This window comes from Suricata suricatta, chromosome 10 (genome assembly GCF_006229205.1).
Source record: "Suricata suricatta isolate VVHF042 chromosome 10, meerkat_22Aug2017_6uvM2_HiC, whole genome shotgun sequence".
Lineage (NCBI taxonomy): Eukaryota > Metazoa > Chordata > Mammalia > Carnivora > Herpestidae > Suricata > Suricata suricatta.
In genome coordinates this window covers 60,954,765-60,971,447 of record NC_043709.1, presented here as the reverse complement: position 1 = coordinate 60,971,447, position 16,683 = coordinate 60,954,765, and the positions used below count along the sequence as shown (strand labels likewise).

At 44.5% G+C, this 16,683-nt stretch overlaps 2 protein-coding genes across 3 annotated transcripts in view; both read left to right on the top strand.

Moving 5' to 3' along the window:
- The window catches only part of EIF4B (eukaryotic translation initiation factor 4B), a 29,987-nt gene extending 17,418 nt beyond the window's left edge, over positions 1–12,569 (top strand). Inside the window, exons 7-15 of one of the 2 annotated variants that reach the window (XM_029955873.1) lie at positions 2,215–2,340; positions 2,442–2,615; positions 5,521–5,749; positions 6,839–6,951; positions 8,212–8,425; positions 9,047–9,102; positions 9,649–9,754; positions 10,034–10,106; positions 10,480–12,569. In XM_029955873.1, the coding sequence (XP_029811733.1) occupies positions 2,215–2,340; positions 2,442–2,615; positions 5,521–5,749; positions 6,839–6,951; positions 8,212–8,425; positions 9,047–9,102; positions 9,649–9,754; positions 10,034–10,106; positions 10,480–10,560 (1,172 nt within the window). In that variant the 3' untranslated portion in view covers positions 10,561–12,569. The remainder of the gene's footprint in view (positions 1–2,214; positions 2,341–2,441; positions 2,616–5,520; positions 5,750–6,838; positions 6,952–8,211; positions 8,426–9,046; positions 9,103–9,648; positions 9,755–10,033; positions 10,107–10,479) is intronic. The other variant, XM_029955874.1, reaches the window with a different exon arrangement.
- A 1,686-nt stretch (positions 12,570–14,255) lies between these two features.
- The window catches only part of TNS2 (tensin 2), an 18,381-nt gene continuing 15,953 nt past the window's right edge, over positions 14,256–16,683 (top strand). The window contains exon 1 of the mRNA XM_029955870.1: positions 14,256–14,410. Coding sequence (XP_029811730.1) covers positions 14,336–14,410 — 75 coding nt within the window. The 5' untranslated portion in view covers positions 14,256–14,335. The remainder of the gene's footprint in view (positions 14,411–16,683) is intronic.

Here is a 16,683-nt window from a genome sequence, read left to right as displayed (position 1 = left end):
ATGCATAAATTATAAAAATGTATGCATGGTAACATGACCACCTTCATGCCTGGATGAAGGTAGAAGGGATCCTTTAGCTACGTTTGTAACATACTACTTTGAAATTTAAAAACAAGTAAATATGGTAAAATATCAGCAGCCATTTGCTAAACAGATATAACAGGAGTCTGTTAAAATTGCTTTTGTAATTTCTTATGTGTTTGAAATATTTCATAAATAAAAAGAAAGACTTCAGGTCACAAGCATTTTAATTCCTTGAGGTACGATGTGAGCTCTGTACCAAATAAAATTAAGGGAGCAATAAGAGGTAGAATTCCTATTTGAAGAATTTCTCCTTAACCTAATAAGATGTAGGAATAGGAAGAAGGAATCGAGTTTATATCGGACTTTCCAGTCAAGTCTCTGTGACCAGACAAAGCGTTGGGGAGAACTACCTGAGGTATTGCACGTCAACCTTTGTGTGGGGGAGGTTCTGTTATTAACAGAAGGAAATGGCTCTTGAAAGAAAAAGCAGTAAGACCAAGGGTCCTGTTTTGAATCTAGGGACATGACTCTTTCCTTGCTTGAAACCTTGAATTTAGAACAAGCAGGATGGATAACAAGAGAAAGTGAATGTGCTATTGTTAATCCAAAGCTGCCAAGTTGTAAGACTAGGTTATGGCCCCAGCGTCAGCTCTGCCAAGTTGGCAGGCACACCTATGCCAAGCTTTGGGCCCATAAGGGTATGGTTATACTAAATATTATTGTAAAATCTCAGCAAACTTTTGTGTATTTCCCAGCCAGCTGTTTCAGTGAGTACAATACAAGCTTATTATAATTTTAATATCCTCTAAAATTATGCATACAGTTCATGTCTCTCTAGAAATGAAATACATACTTCAAAATAAACACATGGCTGATTTTTTTTTTGTTTTCTGAATCCTATATTCTCCTCTATGTATAATTGTTTTACCAACATTAGCATGTCCTTTAACTTACAAATTTAACCTACCAGGGAATGTGGACAGATTGATGTTATTTCCAAAATCATGGTTTACAAGGAAGAGGTCATAAAAATACAATTCTCGTTTGACCTGTGTGCATAAATTATTAAGCTCAAGATGTTTTTAAGTTTGTTTGTTGTAATTGTTTGGTTTATGTTTGGAAAATAAGGTTTTTCATATAAGACTTGGGGTTCCCAGCTTTCTCAGAAAATTGAAAGATCTGTGAAATTAGCCAAAGCTAAGTAGCAGCTACCTCCTCTCATAAACGCCTCACACAGTATAGTTTGCCGCCTGCACTCTGCAGCATCTTTAGATACAAATTATTGGAATTTAGGCACCTCTGATACTTATTCATGCATGTGTGTAAAATACAGTTTTCAAGTGTCCTAAGAAATACATCTCTTATTATGTTGCTTTTTATAGATGTCCTCTTCCTTAACCCATAGCTTGTGCACTCAACAATTTTTTTAACATTATAGACAACATTCCTGTGAATCTCCTTGTACATGTCCTTATAAGATGTCCCATATTTTTTCTGGATGGATTCCTAGAAATTGAATTGTTGCCCCAGAGGGTACATGTGATTTTAAAGGTTTTAATGCATAGTTCTGAAACCAGTTTCAGAGTAGTTGTGAAGTTTGAGACTCCTCAGCAGTGTGGGAATGAACTTAACTCCCCCCAACTTGGCCAACACCAGAGGTATCTCTTACTTTCATCTTTGCCATTTTGGTGGTGGGAAATGTCCTGTTAATTTTAGTTTCTGTTACTTAAGTAATAGCCAACCACTATCCTATGTCACACACATTTTTCTCATTTTGTTTGCTTCCCAGATTCAGGGCTTGTATTTTCCCAGTGTAAACTTTTTAAGTGGTCTTTGGTTCTTTGGAACCAATAAAACTATAGATTCCAACTGTATTTTTTTCCTATTATATTTGTTTTTAATTTTGGACATTCATTATGGGCTGTATAGAGAGTTTACTCTTCCTTAACTCCCTCATAAATTGTTAGCTTAGCAGCATTTATTGAATCAAAATTTTTTAAACCAAATACCAGTAAAACTTAATTCAGTACATGTTTTTCCACTTTGCATTTAAAGTAATTAGTTTTTATAAAAACAGACACAGTAGTGACTGTGAACTCCTGAAACCAAGTTGTCCTGTCTTTCATGCCTCTTTTTGTTAATGGTGTCAAAGAAAAGGGATTGACCTTGCCTTGTCTGTTTTCTCTCTAGAGTATCGAGATCGTTATGATTCAGACCGATACCGGGATGGGTACCGTGATGGCCCACGCCGAGATATGGATCGATACGGGGGCCGGGATCGCTATGATGACCGAGGCGGCAGAGACTATGACAGAGGTCATTAAAAAACAACTACATTAAATTGCTTTCTTCAGAGAAACTCTTGCTTGCCTTTATTTCCTCCAGTTTGATGATCTTAATTTGGGATATATTTACAGGTTATGATTCCAGGATAGGCAGTGGCAGAAGAGCATTTGGTAGCGGGTACCGTAGGGATGATGACTACAGAGGAGGCGGGGACCGCTATGAAGACAGATATGACAGACGAGATGATCGGTCATGGAGCTCCAGAGATGATTACTCTCGGGATGATTATAGGCGTGATGATAGAGGTAATTGTTTTCTTTTACTTACTTAGTAGGACACACCACTGGAGAAGCAGATTGGAAAATTATCAGTTATGTCTCAAACCCCTTAAGTGGGTTTTGAAACAGGATAGAATTCACATGTTGTAAGAGATGCAGCAGAGGATAGTAGAAAGAGCATTGGACAAGGATAACAGAATGGAAATAAAGCAAAATCTAATTCTTAAGTTGCCTTCTTATATAGATTTTTCAGTTAAAATGTATTGACTATACAAAAGAGAAAAGGAAAACATTTGCCATGCAGTTTCCTATCCAGTAATTGGCACTGTGGGGTTAAAAACCAACTCTTCGTGATTTCATTGCCCTTATATCACAGTAATTGATACTCACACTCATTAATCAATGGTAAGATGTAAGTACACCTATTGTAAAATTATGCCTCTAATATTAGTAACATTTATGTAAAATGTACTGCATTACAAATCTGGCCTTTCACGAAGTATTAATAAATGGCCAACATCTGTGTTCTGACTTCACTGATATCAAAAAAATATATTTTTAAACAACTTTTCTACTACTCTTTTAACAATCCTGTTAGCCCTGACTTTGTGCCAAGTGACTTTTTTAAACAAAACTTTTCGTTCATTTTTTAAAAATTGCTATTAACTATTCCCTCTATTTCCATGCATGAAATCTAAAAATAACATTCATTGAGCATTTACGCTCCACCAACAGTGAGCTGAGTACTCTTACAGGTATTATACAATCTTAAGAATTCTATCTAGTATAGGTACGATGATCATCTCTACTTCATTCGTGGGAAAAGTGGAGGCTCGATATGGGCTTTCAGTCTCATTGACTCCTGACCTTTTCCTCCCTCAGTAACTGCATACCTGATCTTTTTTTCTGGTGATCTTGTCCACTGCTCCCTCTAAGATCTGCCCCCTTATCTCCAGAGATGCTGCTACTGGCTTTGTTCATACTTCATTGCTATCCTCACATTACTAACAGATTTCCCTGCCTCATTCCATTCTTCACGCTGGCCCAAATTGTCTTTCTGGAGCTAATTACTCTTCTATGGCCTTTTTTGGACAATGCAAGTGGGTGGGCAGAGAGAAGCTGGGACAGAGGATCTGAAGTGGGCTCTGTACTGACAGCAGAGAGCCCAATGTGGGCCTCAAACTCACAAACTGGGAGAGCATGATCTGAGCCAGACTTCCAGGAGTTACCACTTGGAAGCTTTCATAGGTTTCCCCAAACATAGCCCCAGTCTAAGAACTTCCATGTGGATAAATCTGTTTTGTACAGCTTAGCATACTGTGTTCTTTTTTATTCTGATCTTCTGCTAAATTGGGCTCCTTGTAGGCAGACACTAAATACCATCCAACTGTCATATTCCTGGCCTTACCACAAGATCAGAAATATAGTAGTTAAATTATTTGTTGAGTTGGTAAAGCAAATGGAAATTATCAGATGAAGAAAAGGGGATACTGTGTACTGTAGTGGAAGGAGCATAAAGTTGCTTTGATAATACAGATTTCATCCTTTGGTCCACAAAGCGTTATTAACTATATGGCTTAAATGGGTTACTCTTTCTGACCCCCAGTGTTTCCCTATAAAAGGGAAGTTAATGGGCACTTCACAGAGTTATACATATTAAAACTGTGGAGGTACCTGGCTGGCTTAGTCAGAGGGTATGACTGGATTTTGGAGTTGTAAGTTCAGGCCCCATGTTGGGTGCAGAGATTACTTAAAGATAAGATCTTTTTGAAAAACTATATCTTGGAAGTTTATATAAATTGCCATTTTATTTTATTTTTATGGGTTTTTTTTATTTGTTTTTGAAAGAGAGCGCAAGCAGGGGAGGGTCAGAGAGAGAGGGAGACACAGAATCTGAAGCAGGCTCCCAGGCTCCAAGCTAGCTGTCAGCAGGGAACCTGGCACGGGGCTCGAACCCATGAACCGTGAGATCATGACCTGAGCCAAAGCCGGACGCTTAGCCAACCAAGCCACCCAGGCGCCCCTAAATTGCCAGTTTAAAACCCTTCTAAGTCTTGGAGTACGTGGGTGACTCAGTCAGGTAAGCCTCTGACTCTTGATTTCAGCTCAGGTCTTGGTGTCAAGGCCATGAGTTCAAGCACTGCATTGGGCTCCGCTCTGGAAGTGAAGCCTACTTAAGGGGAAAAGAAATTAATATTGCTAAACTATACCCTTTTTGTAGATACATACATATGCTCTATAGTGAACGTGTAAAGACCTGCATGAGATTGATAAACCCCAAGTTCAGTGCAGTGGTTATGAGAAGACAGAACACAGGCAGTCATCAGAGGAAAGCTACTCAGGAGGAGCCTTCAGTGGGTTTTGTGGTGTTTTATTACTGAAGCCAGGTGGCTAACCCATAGGCCTTGTCATCTTTATCTTTGGTATGTCTGAAATATTTGAGATAAACACTAATTTTGAGAAACAATTTCCTTGAAACATTCTGACAACTTGGATCTAAAACGAAATCAGTTTCCTTTAGACTTTGTATTCAGCTAGTCAGTGTTGTATACTTTGCTCTGTGAATCACTATCAAGTTTAAATTACACAGAGAGACAAACGTATAGGAGCTAGAATCTACCATCATACTGTTAACAGGCTCTTACTTACTGAAGTAATCCATCTTCCAGACCACATTTTTGACTCAGATACTTTCTTCATCCAATAGTTCATCATACTTGAACATTTCTTCCCAGGTAATTAGTAATCATGATAACTTACATTTAAATTTTTACCTTTTTTTAGTCTTTTCCTCAGTCTGGCCCTGTATCATCAATAGGATAGTGGAAAGATTGATTGGACTTGGTTAAGAGCTGTGTGTGGGAATCTGGCTTTCGGCCATTAGCTTCTGGTGATTTTGAAAAACTATTACTTAGAGTTTTATTTAACTTAGGTCCCCCCCAAAGACCCAAACTGAATCTAAAGCCTCGAAGTACTCCTAAGGAAGATGATTCCTCTGCTAGCACCTCGCAGTCCAGTCGAGCAGCCTCTATCTTCGGAGGGGCGAAGCCCGTTGACACAGCTGCTAGAGAGCGAGAAGTAGAGGAGCGGCTACAGAAGGAGCAGGAGAAGCTGCAGCGCCAGCTGGATGAGCCCAAGCTAGAGCGACGCCCTCGGGAGCGGTGAGCTTCTCCTCAGTTGTGGGCTTTCACCCACGAGTCTAGTGGCTGGTGGGGGGAGGGGTGGGAGGGCATGCATCCCTAGGGGGCTCTTGGGAAGTTCATGGAGACATTAATGGTTGTCGCTGGCACTTAGTGTGCTTGGGCTGGACCAGTTGGCATGCTGGAGGGTATGGGACACTTTCACCCACTGAAGAGTTGGTTGCTTGTCGCTCACAATTTGTAAAAGGGAGTAACTGGGCTTAACCTGTGACATATTGGTGGTGATTTAATATAGGAGTTGGCAGATTATGGCCTATTCCTTTTTTTATAAATAAAATTTATTAGGGGCGCCCAAGTGACTCGGTTAAGCATCTGACTGTTTAAGTTCAGGTCATGATCTCACAGATCATGAGTTTGAACGCTGTGTTGGGCCTCTGTGCTGACAGCTCAGAGCCTGCTTGGGATTCTCTGTCTCCCTCACTCTCTGCCTCACTCACTTTCTCTCTCTCAAAGTAAGCATCTTTTTAAAAAATAAAGTTTATTTGACCCATTAAGGAAAATTGCCAAGCCTTGATTTAGTATTTGGAGTAAAGAGCTCCACCTTGGTGAGGTGAGGGGTGGTACCTCTTTCCAGGTTACTGGGGATAAAGTAGAGATAAAATGTTTTCACTTAATATTAAACATAGGTTGTAAATTATTTTCCATTTATTTTTACTTGTGTGTATGTTAGTTATGTTATCCAAGGGTATTTCAGGATAGTAAGGGAGTGTTTATTTAAAAGGTGGCGCTGGATCTAACAGAGTAGAAATGTTCTGAAAGATGGCCTAGTTTTAAATTACTTACTGAATTGCTTACCTATTAGGGAGGGCTGGAGGGGATGTAGAAGAATGTTCTTAACCCTAGTTGGTGCTTGCTGAAGTGTTTAGAGCCAAAGTAAGTGTCTTTGTGTCTGTAGCTTTCAGATGGTTTGAGAGAGACAGGATGCACACACCCTCTCTAGTAAAACAACCATGATAAAATATCAATAAGTGGTGGTTCTTGAAGGGTCAGCATGGGTCCAGAGTGGGCTTCACTGAGCTAGACTTTTTTTTTTTTAATCTCTTTGGACAGACACCCAAGCTGGCGAAGTGAAGAAACTCAGGAACGGGAAAGGTCCAGGACAGGAAGTGAGTCATCACAGACTGGGACCTCAGCCACATCTGGCAGAAGTAAGTCAGACCAGGGTGGGTATCATGTTACTACCCTTTTCCATAAAGTAGCCATAACCAAACTATGCAGAGCCTTTGGGGTATTAAATTTGTCATGGATACTTTATTTGGGTTAGCATAGACTGATTGGGGTATCACATCTCCTGATTTGAAAAATCTGAGAAATGGGTACCAGAAGTGACTTAGGTGATCTGTTGAATAATCTTCCACCAAAGAGTATACCTGACTGCTGGGTTTTCTCTTCCTTTTACGGACATTCCAGAGTTTTCCTTTATTTAGAGCAGTTGCAGTCCTACAGCTCTCTCTTAGCTGCTCCCAGGGCCAGCCTTTGTGGACGTCCTCTATGACCAGAGCAGTGTCTCAAGCAGTGATCTGCTTTTTCATCCGTCGTTCCTTTCTTCATTGAATTTATTGATTGGTCACAAACATGTCTAGTGTTTTGGAAACAGTAATTCAATTATAATGCCTCCCTTACCTTATTATGAGCCAGTGTTTTTTGTTTTCTCCTCTCATCTATAAATTGATTTGTGCATTTCAAAGTATGGCTCAAGGATGCATTTCCAAATCACCTCAGCCATGTGTTGTGGAAGTTTTCTGGCAATCATTCGTGCTGGAGTAGACTTTTAATAACAGAACAATATGGCCTCTTGTAGCGAGGTGGGAGTATGGTGGTTGGGTTGATGATATTCCTCCTGAGGAGGTTGCACTTAAAATGTAGAAAGAATCTAACAAAATAAGCTTTTAGTTTTGAGGAGACGTTTGGTGCCTTAAAAAAAAAAAACCCCCATTAAGTATGTTTTGTTTTTCATAAATGTATATCCCATTTTGTTCTATGTATGTGGATGTGAGTGTGTGTTGAGCCTCCAAGTTGAAGTTTGATCAGTGGTTCCTGGGGTTTGAGGGTGTATCAGAGGTCCTCTTCACACCTGTATATGTATCCTTGTCCAAGTACAAACATTTTAACACTGAAAATGTAGCAAGGCTATAATCCTGAAGTATAGAGTACTCTTTCCTAGGGAAGGAGGTGGCTGTCTTTGGGGAGCCGTTATGTGTCCTATTTTTCTTGCATCAGTAAAACATTTTCTCAAAGTAGCAATTGGTAACCACTGGTTGGTGATAATTTGTCTATTGGGAGTCAGATAGGGTCTATATTTAAGAGTAATGATGAAAAGCAATAAACCTGCATTTGGACCATTTTCCATTCTGTCTGGTTGTAACAGATGGTTGTATAATAATTTTCCTTGATAATTTAACCTTCCCACTCTGACTTAACAGATGCACGAAGGAGAGAGAGTGAGAAGTCTTTAGAAAATGAAACACTCAATAAGGAGGACGACTGTCACTCTCCAACTTCTAAGCCTCCCAAACCTGAACAGCCTCTAAAGGTAATGCCAGCCCCTCCACCAAAGGAGAATGCTTGGGTGAAGCGAAGTTCCAACCCTCCTGCTCGATCACAGAGCTCAGACACAGAGCAGCAGTCCCCTACAAGGTGAGTCCACTTAGAAGTGCAGCAGCTGCATAGCTGTAGGATCTTCAACACCGTGATGTCACGACAGAAAGTGCCCTATTGGGGGCATCTGGGCATCTCATTCCGTTCAGCCACCAACACTTGACACGTGCTTTCAGCTCAGGAATCTTAATTGTAAAGAGAGAGAGAGCGTGCCTTACATAGCAGCTTTTGAGTTATACTGTCTTTGCTCTCAGTTCAAATTAAGTGGTGTGCTGGGGCTGGCTCCTCTAAAGGCAACTGTTCAATTTTCTAGAGTTTTGATAACCGGTTGGCATCACTTCAGCTACTTAAAACCTGCAACCTGGTAATCAGAACCTGCCACTGCCACATTTGGCAGCATGGCTTTGGAGGGTCAGTTCATTTCCCTAAGTCTTGGGATCCTCATGTGTAAAATAGAGAATTCTATTTACCTTGTGTGATCGTGATGATTCTACAGAACATGGTACTTAGTGTTCGTATAATTGCTTTCATTGTTGTCTTTCCTACACTTTAATTTCACAATGTTAAGTTATGTGTTTTTGGTTCTCTGTAAAGCTTACTCCTTTTAAGTTTCTTACCTGTTCTTTCCCTCAGACTGAAAAATGTGTGTTTTCCTTCTAGTGGTGGGGGGAAAGTAGTTCCGGCTCAGCCATTTGAGGAAGGACCAGCAAGGAAAGGTAAGACCAAAAGGAAGTTGGGTTTTCGCATAGATAAGAGGCCTAAATAAGCCTATAAAGGAGTCCCTAAACAATTGAACTTAAGTGTAATTTTGCACCTGTTTTTGTATTAGAGGTTCTTAGATTACTTGCCTTTTCTTGCCAGTAGAGGGCAAGAGTGGTCTCTGGAGAAAGCACGGAGTCCTGCCCTTTCCTGGTAGAACATTTCTTTGAAAGGGGGGAAAAAAAAAAAGAATCGGAAGGAAATTAACATGCTCGGTCCAGATTAGAAATGTCACCATCTGCAAGGCCAAGGTCACTACAACAGCGTCATAGTCTTTATTTCCAGTCTGCTGTTCATGATGGCATAACCCTAAAGTGGAACTTTTTAGTGGGTCTTATTTGGGGGGCGGGTGGAATGTGGGAAGAAGAAATGTAGGAGAGAAATCTGGGTTGGGGTGAGGTTGAATTTCCCTCACACTTTGCTGTGGCTGAAGGGAAACTCAGGAGAGGGAAAATGCTTATTTTACTTGCCTTCCATTTATTTTTGTGTCTCTACTCAAACAGATGAAAACAAAGTAGATGGGGTGAGTATCCCAAAAGGCCAAAGTGGGAATCCCAGCCGTGGTCCAGGAGATGGAGGGAACAAAGACCACTGGAAGGAGTCAGATAGGTATGTATGTTCTCTCTCCTCATTCGTCATCTTTCGTCCGATGCTGGATCCATGTGTCCCTGTAGTTAAGTTCTTGGTTCTCTAAGTGTTACCGTATCTCCTACTGTAAACAAAGGAAAGTCAGCCAGTGTGGACAGTTAAAGTTCCGAGAATCTGGAAGCAAAATGTGCAGATAGCAAGGACTGTAGACTGGAAGTGACTGTTCAGTGCCTCCCACCTGCTGTGCGTGTTGCGAGGGTCCTCTCCTAAAGACGCGGTTTTACACTAACGTCTCCGCAGGAAAGATGGCAAAAAGGATCAAGACTCCCGATCTGCACCTGAGCCAAAGAAACCTGAAGAAAATCAAGCTTCCGTAAGTGTTAGAGATGCTCGTTAGATTTCTCTCAGCTCATGGCTGCCATTGAACTCTTCTTTCCGTTTGGGGCTGGAAGCAGAGGGTTTGGAAAATGGAAATCAGGCATTGCTGCTTGTTTGAAATAGTGAAAGCTTCATTTTTTCCAGTTTCCTACCTTTCACTACTCTTATCCCCTCTCTGGGATAAAAGGGGGTGGAGGACCTCAATAAAAACACCTTGGCCTCTGACCATGCCTCCCTAGCTGCGGGCCAGTGTCAAATGCTAATAAGCAAGCAAGTGGGTCTCCCTTTTGCCCAGGTGTCAGTATCATGTTTCTTTGGTTTTTGAAGTGAGAGTTCAATTGGAGCTTTTTCTCACTCATCTATTCCAGAAGTTCAGTTCTGCAAGCAAGTATGCTGCTCTCTCCGTTGATGGCGAAGATGAGAACGAGGGAGAAGATTACACCGAATAGACCTCTGCATCCTGTGCTTTTCTCCTAGTCTTTCAACCCTGGAACATTCGAGAGCAAATCAAACCTCTATCCAGACAAGACAATAAAACTCACCATCTCCTGGAGACCTTTCTTAACTTTTTTTAAAAAAACAAAAAACAAAATGAAATTCTTTTGCATGCTGCTGCAGCCTTTAAAGTATTGAACTAACTGGAGAATCGCCAGTGTAGCCAGAGAGAGAGACGTACAGCTTTTAATGGAAAAGCTGTGCATTTTTACGACACATGCAGTTGCCTGTGTGATCAGTGCCTGGGGGCCTCCGTTTAGCAAAATGGCAGTGACAGTGACACAGTGTCTGGACCTGGTTGGGCAGTAGGACAGGGGTAAGGAAGAGTGTGAGATTTCTACCTTTTCATTCTTAATATCCTGTTGTGGCATATATGAATTCTCAAACGTTACCTGAATAAATTTCCCATCCTTGGAAAGGTAGGTTTAGTCTCTGAAGTTGTTTTTTAGTCTCCAGGAGCTGCCAGCCCCTCCTCTTAATTCTGAGTTACTGGGGCCAGCCTAGGGGGAATTCCTTCATTTTTACCCCCCAGGGGGGTAGTTGGGAGTGAGTCTGTAGGCCACTAAAGAATAGGGACTGCTTGGTGACCAAAATAAGTGGGGAAAGTGGTTTGAAAAGAAGCTGTGGGAGGTGATGGACTATTTTGCACCAGTAATAGGGAGAAATGGTATGACCGCCAGTAAACACCAAGTGCTTACTTCCGGGAGCAGGAAGCACTTACGGGTCGTGGGAATTCCCAAGTCTTGTATGTCCTGGTTTTGCCCTTTCTTAAAAACACCATCCTTTCTGAAAGTTCACATCTATCTACGTTCTGCTGAAATCTTGAAGCTTTAAACTGTAGACTCTTGTCCTGGGCTTGTGTTCCTCATGCTACTCTTTGCTGTCACCTCCCAGAAAACCGCTTCTGTTTAAATCACATACCTGATCTAGGCATTCTAGACCCGCCCCAGGGAGCAGAAGCAAATGAGGAATCACTGCTCCTCAAGCAGATCTTGGCTCCTGGAGTCTTTTGACTCTCACTCCTTCCCTCCATTCCTGTTCCTACTTCTTTGACTCCTTTTACACCTCAGAAAACTCTAGGATTAATAGTCTTAGGTGGTGAGTGAGGGTGGATAAATAGGGTCAAATTGCGAGCCGTTCTTATGACCTTGATTGGGGTTTTTTTGGTTTTACAAGTTTCCTTCTCTCCATTGAAATCCCACACCAGTGTTTGGATTTATAATGTGGCCTCAACCAATGTGTGGTTTCTTGGTGGGTTTGTGTTTTTCTGTTGTTTTTGTTTAGCTTCCCTTGAGAGAATAAAGGATAATGGAGAGAACTGTTTCTCTTGGTTTCTCTTGCAACACAATAGCCCAACTTGCCTACTTTCATGTGCACCTTTGTACTGTCAGCCCGGCAAACGGCATCCTCATGGGTGTTCACCAGCCCTTCACCCGGCGGTCCTAGATGAGCCCCTGGCCGGCCGCACAGACATGGGGGTTTATGTGTGCTGCAGCAGTGGGCATGATGAACGAATCGGTTAGCAGCCAGTGGACATAAAAGGCTTACCAAGTGAAGTAACTTTAAATAATTGGCTTGGATTGGCCAGTAGCCAGGAATTGGCTTTTAGAGAAACGCAAGGCTGAAAAGGGTTTTTTGTTGTTGTTTTTTAAAAAAAAAAAAGAAAAACCATTTGCTGTAGATGATGAAAAGGGTAGGGATTGCCCTCTACAGGCCTACTTCCAGATAGTTGTGTCCAAAAAAGCTGTTTTTCCCCCACTCCCCTCTCCTGCCCCTGTTACAACAGAAACGGGTTATGTCCCGCCCCTTAATACATGTAAAATTTGTACAAAATATCTTCTATGAAAATGATTTGTAATCTGTAGACTTAATACCTGGGAGATGTCTCGAGATGTAAAATCCCATCCTTTGGGTTGTGGGGTTAATTTTTTTTTCTCCAAATAAATCTGATCTTTAAAGTTCACGTTAATGCTGAAATTCTTTTGACCACATATTACACTCCTGTGCCTTTTTACTGGCTCCCCACCCTCCACCTCTGAAATCCTCTGGACATGAGAGACTTCTGTGCAAGTACAGAGAGTGGGGTTACAGGGGGAATCTTTACTGAGCCCAAGAACTGGGAATTAGCATCCACTCCCCTCCAGCATTTTTGCCTCTGGCATGTGTTAACCTTTAATATTTGAAAGTACCTGCAGTCCGTGTCCTACCTCAGGGCCTGGAGGCCATGCCTCCGCCCTCCACCCCTCAATCCCAGAGCGGCACTGCCTCCTCATTCCCAGGCCCAGGCCGACTGGCTTCTTGATGACAAGCTGGTCTGGGTTACAACTGAGGCCCCTTTCCCCTTTGCTCTTAATCATAGCTCAGACTCCATAGGAACTTTCCAAATGGCTAGAAATGGGCTGTTGGTTGTTGCAAGGCAGGAAAGAGCTTAGGACTGTGGCAGAGAATACTTAAAGGTCACAGCGGGGTGGAGCACATCAAGCCCAGGAAACTCAGTCAACAGTTTGGGGGGAGTTGGGGGGGGGGGCCCTGGCCTGGGAGCCCAGCTACACAAGTGACTCCTAGGACAATCGCAGCAGCTGCAGCTGTGGTTCTTGCCGGTGCACTGATCTCGAGTGCGGAGGGGTAAGAGCCTCAGTGTGCTGTGCTGACAGCTTCCCACGGGGGGTTAGGCGGGAAGGAAACAGGCCGGGCTGCCTGTGTAACCCACCACCACCTCCTCTGAGCCCTCATTTCCAGCCACTCCCCAGGGGGCCGGGTAAATAATGACAGGAGAATATAGGCACCAGGGTGGCTCCGTTGGCTCTCAATTTCGGCTCAGGTCATGATCTCATGGTTTGCGGGGTGGAGTGCTGAGCCTGCATGGGATTCTCTCCTCTCTGCCCCTCTTCCTCCTCTCCCTGCCACAAAAATAATTTTAAAAAAAAGTCAAAAAGGCTAACTTCAGAGAGAATCCTATCCGTTGGGCACAGGAAGGGTAAAGGAGGAGTTCCCTGTACTGTGTCCCAAGAGGGTATTCTAAATCTAAGGGAAATGTAGGCGCTGGTACATCTCCCACTCCCGCCCCCCCCTTCTTCACAAATAGATCCCAGGGCCCCGGTGTGCCCTGTCAATCTGCCATAAATCTTGAATGACCAGAAGGGTACAGGTATGGCACCCTGCTTTACAAGGGTCACAGATCCTAAGTCCACATAGCTTAGATTCTCCTAAACAGAATTGAGCACTAGATCCAAGACCCTGGATCCCAAGGCAGTGAGGGTCCCTGTTAGTGCCAAAGGCGTCACCTAAAGTGCTAAGCAAGTTCACAGCATCTGGTTTCTCAGGAAGTGGGAGAGCTACACATCTGCTCCTGGGAAGCATTATTTCTCAAATAAAACCTTGTTTCTTGGCAACCGCCATAGCCCCCAGGGCCACAAGTGAAGGGGGGACTCGACTTCCCTCACCTCCCGCCTCCCCAGAAAGGAGTTTGGAAGAGGCGAGCTGTGCTGCTCCCCGCCCAGCTGCAGCAACCTCCCAGTTGGACAATACGCCCTCTGTCCTCTGTCCTGGCCAGCAGATCCGCCTCTGGAGTGAGCTCTGCCCCTTCCCCCGCTCTTCCTGGTTCCCAGTGCCCAAACCCTCCACTCAAATCCTCCTGACCCAGTGCTCTTGCAGCCAGGATAGCCCATGCCCCTCAAAGCCCTCCCATAGTCCCCCACCCCAAGGATCTGAGCACACTCCGTCGCAGGTATGGGATCACCCCAGACCTTGGAAGAGGGGGTTCAGCCTTCAGTTCCAAGATGGGCTGCCCTCTGCATAGTCAAGGTAAGAAAACCTGCATGGAGGGAGGGGCCAAAGGGAGTCATGATACTGTTCCTGAAATGCTGTTTCACCTTTACTAACATCACCCTGTGTCCTTTCTCCCTTTCCTCTCTTGTTTGAAGCTCCTGCTGCTCTGAACTGGTAGTCAGGATAGCCAGCTGGATCCGTAGGCACCCATTTTTACTTCACTCCCACCAAGCCACCTCCTGTGTAGAATTTTTCACTCTTGACCTTCCTCACAGGGTTCCCTCTTGCACCCCCCTCAGCCCCTGGTCCCCAGGTTGAGAGCAGGAATCAAGTCTGAGCTAAAAGTTCAGCTACCATGCTCTCCTAATGCCTTGGAACCTCAAAAGTTCCTCTTAGGGACAACACCAGCATGAGTGAGGCTCTAGCCCTGCCCACCTCTCTGAGATCCAATCAAGTACCTCTTCTCTGAGCACCAGTCTCTCCTTGGTACCTTTAAAGATTAGAAGTTGGGGTACCCAGTTGGCTCAGTAGGAAAAGCATGCAACTCTTGATCTCAGGGTAGTGAGTTCGAGCCTCACACTGGATGTAGAGATTACTTAAATAAACTCAGGGGAAAGAATTAGAACCTACCCCCTTCTGCAGGCATCCCAGGTGGCCAGCCAAAGTCCCCAATGAACTCTGGGAAGGACAAGATTTTTTAAAAAGCTAGCTAAGACTCCAAAGAAATGAGCAAATTTTGATACCTCGTGTATCTCAATTACATAATCAAATCTTACCAAAATACACAGAATGACCTTCAACCCTGACCCCTTCCCGCTAGTGTCTGATCCCTGTCACTCTCCTTGGGGCTTACCCAAAACGCCTGCCTCTCCTCCTCCCAGTGCCTCCCCAACTCTGCCTTCCCACAGCACCCCATTCCAACCCCCCAGCCCTCCCTCTAGCTCCCAGCGGTTCCCACTGCTCTAACCTCTGAGACTGAGACCACCTACTGGACACCAACTCAGCCAAGAGCAGTAAGCTCTAGGTTCCCCAGTCCCAGCCACACCCACCCCTTCCAAATGCCAGTCTCTGAGGGACCTGCATTGTCACCATGCTTCTCCCCAGCCGCCAGATTGGAATCAGAACCAGACTTCCCAGCCTTTGCCAAAGGCAAGATGAGCAGAGACGACCCAGTTGAGAGCTGGGACAGGGGGGACAGAGGACTTTAGAGCTGATGGTACTTACTGGCTGCCTTGAGCAGACATTGGACATTGAGCCCTGAATCCACACGCCCAACACACACTAGTTTTCATCATGGAAAATTCAGTGGGGAGGGTGAGGGAGGGCAGGAGGGAGTTTCAAGAAGTACTCAATACTAGAAAACATTGATTAATCTGAGAATGGGAATTGATTCAGTTTCTAGAAAGTCATCCCTTCCGTCTATCTTCCTCTCCAGAGTGACCCAATTCATATCACCCCATGGCCCCTTAGTTTCTATCCAGTACTAGATCCTGACACTGCAAAAGAAGGGAATGAGGTTAGACTACAGACTAAATGAACTTCCATCTCCACTGGGAAACCCGCAACTTGACTTAAATAGGAAGACTTTCTTTATAGATAGAGTCAGGTAGTGGGAATGACGGTCCAGGTCCAGTTGCAAAGCAGAGCGATGGATGGGCTGACTGGAGCTGCCTAGGGGGTGGGAGCTTGAACTTGATGTGGAGGTCCTCAGCTGTGAGTCCTCTGGAGACAGTAAGTGGCCTAGACGTCTCCCCTGTGGCAGAGGACTAGGGAAGGGTGTCCAGTGACTGAGGACTCCTGGGGCAGCAGATATCTTTATCTGAATCTGGCGCCCCGTGGGTTGGTGGGTCCTGACTTTGGGGTCAAGCATAATCCCAAATATTCCCCAGTGGAGGGGGCGGCTGAGAGCCTGTTTCTAATCCCTTCTGGACCTATGGCCGCTTTTCTTCTGCGTCTGGCTCCTGTGTTTTGTTTTGCTTTTTGCTGTGTCCTGCCGGCTAGTCGCTCCCGGGCTCGGAGATTTTCTGATCTCTGTGTCCTCCGTGTCCACCTCCTCACACTCTCCCCATCCCGGTCTCTTCCTGCCTCCAAGCGCCCCTCCGCCAGTCTCCGCGTCCCTCCTCGCCCCGAGAGCGTGGGCCCGCAGGAGAAGGTGGGGAGGCCAGAGGGAGAAGGAGGAGGTCGAGGGGCGGGGAGCGGGGGAACGTGGGGATTGGAGCCGGGAAGGAGGGAGGAGAGCAGCGCGGGAGGGGGCGAGGGCGGGCGCGGGAGGGAGCCTGGGCGAGCGCGGCGCCCGCTCCCGCCTCCTC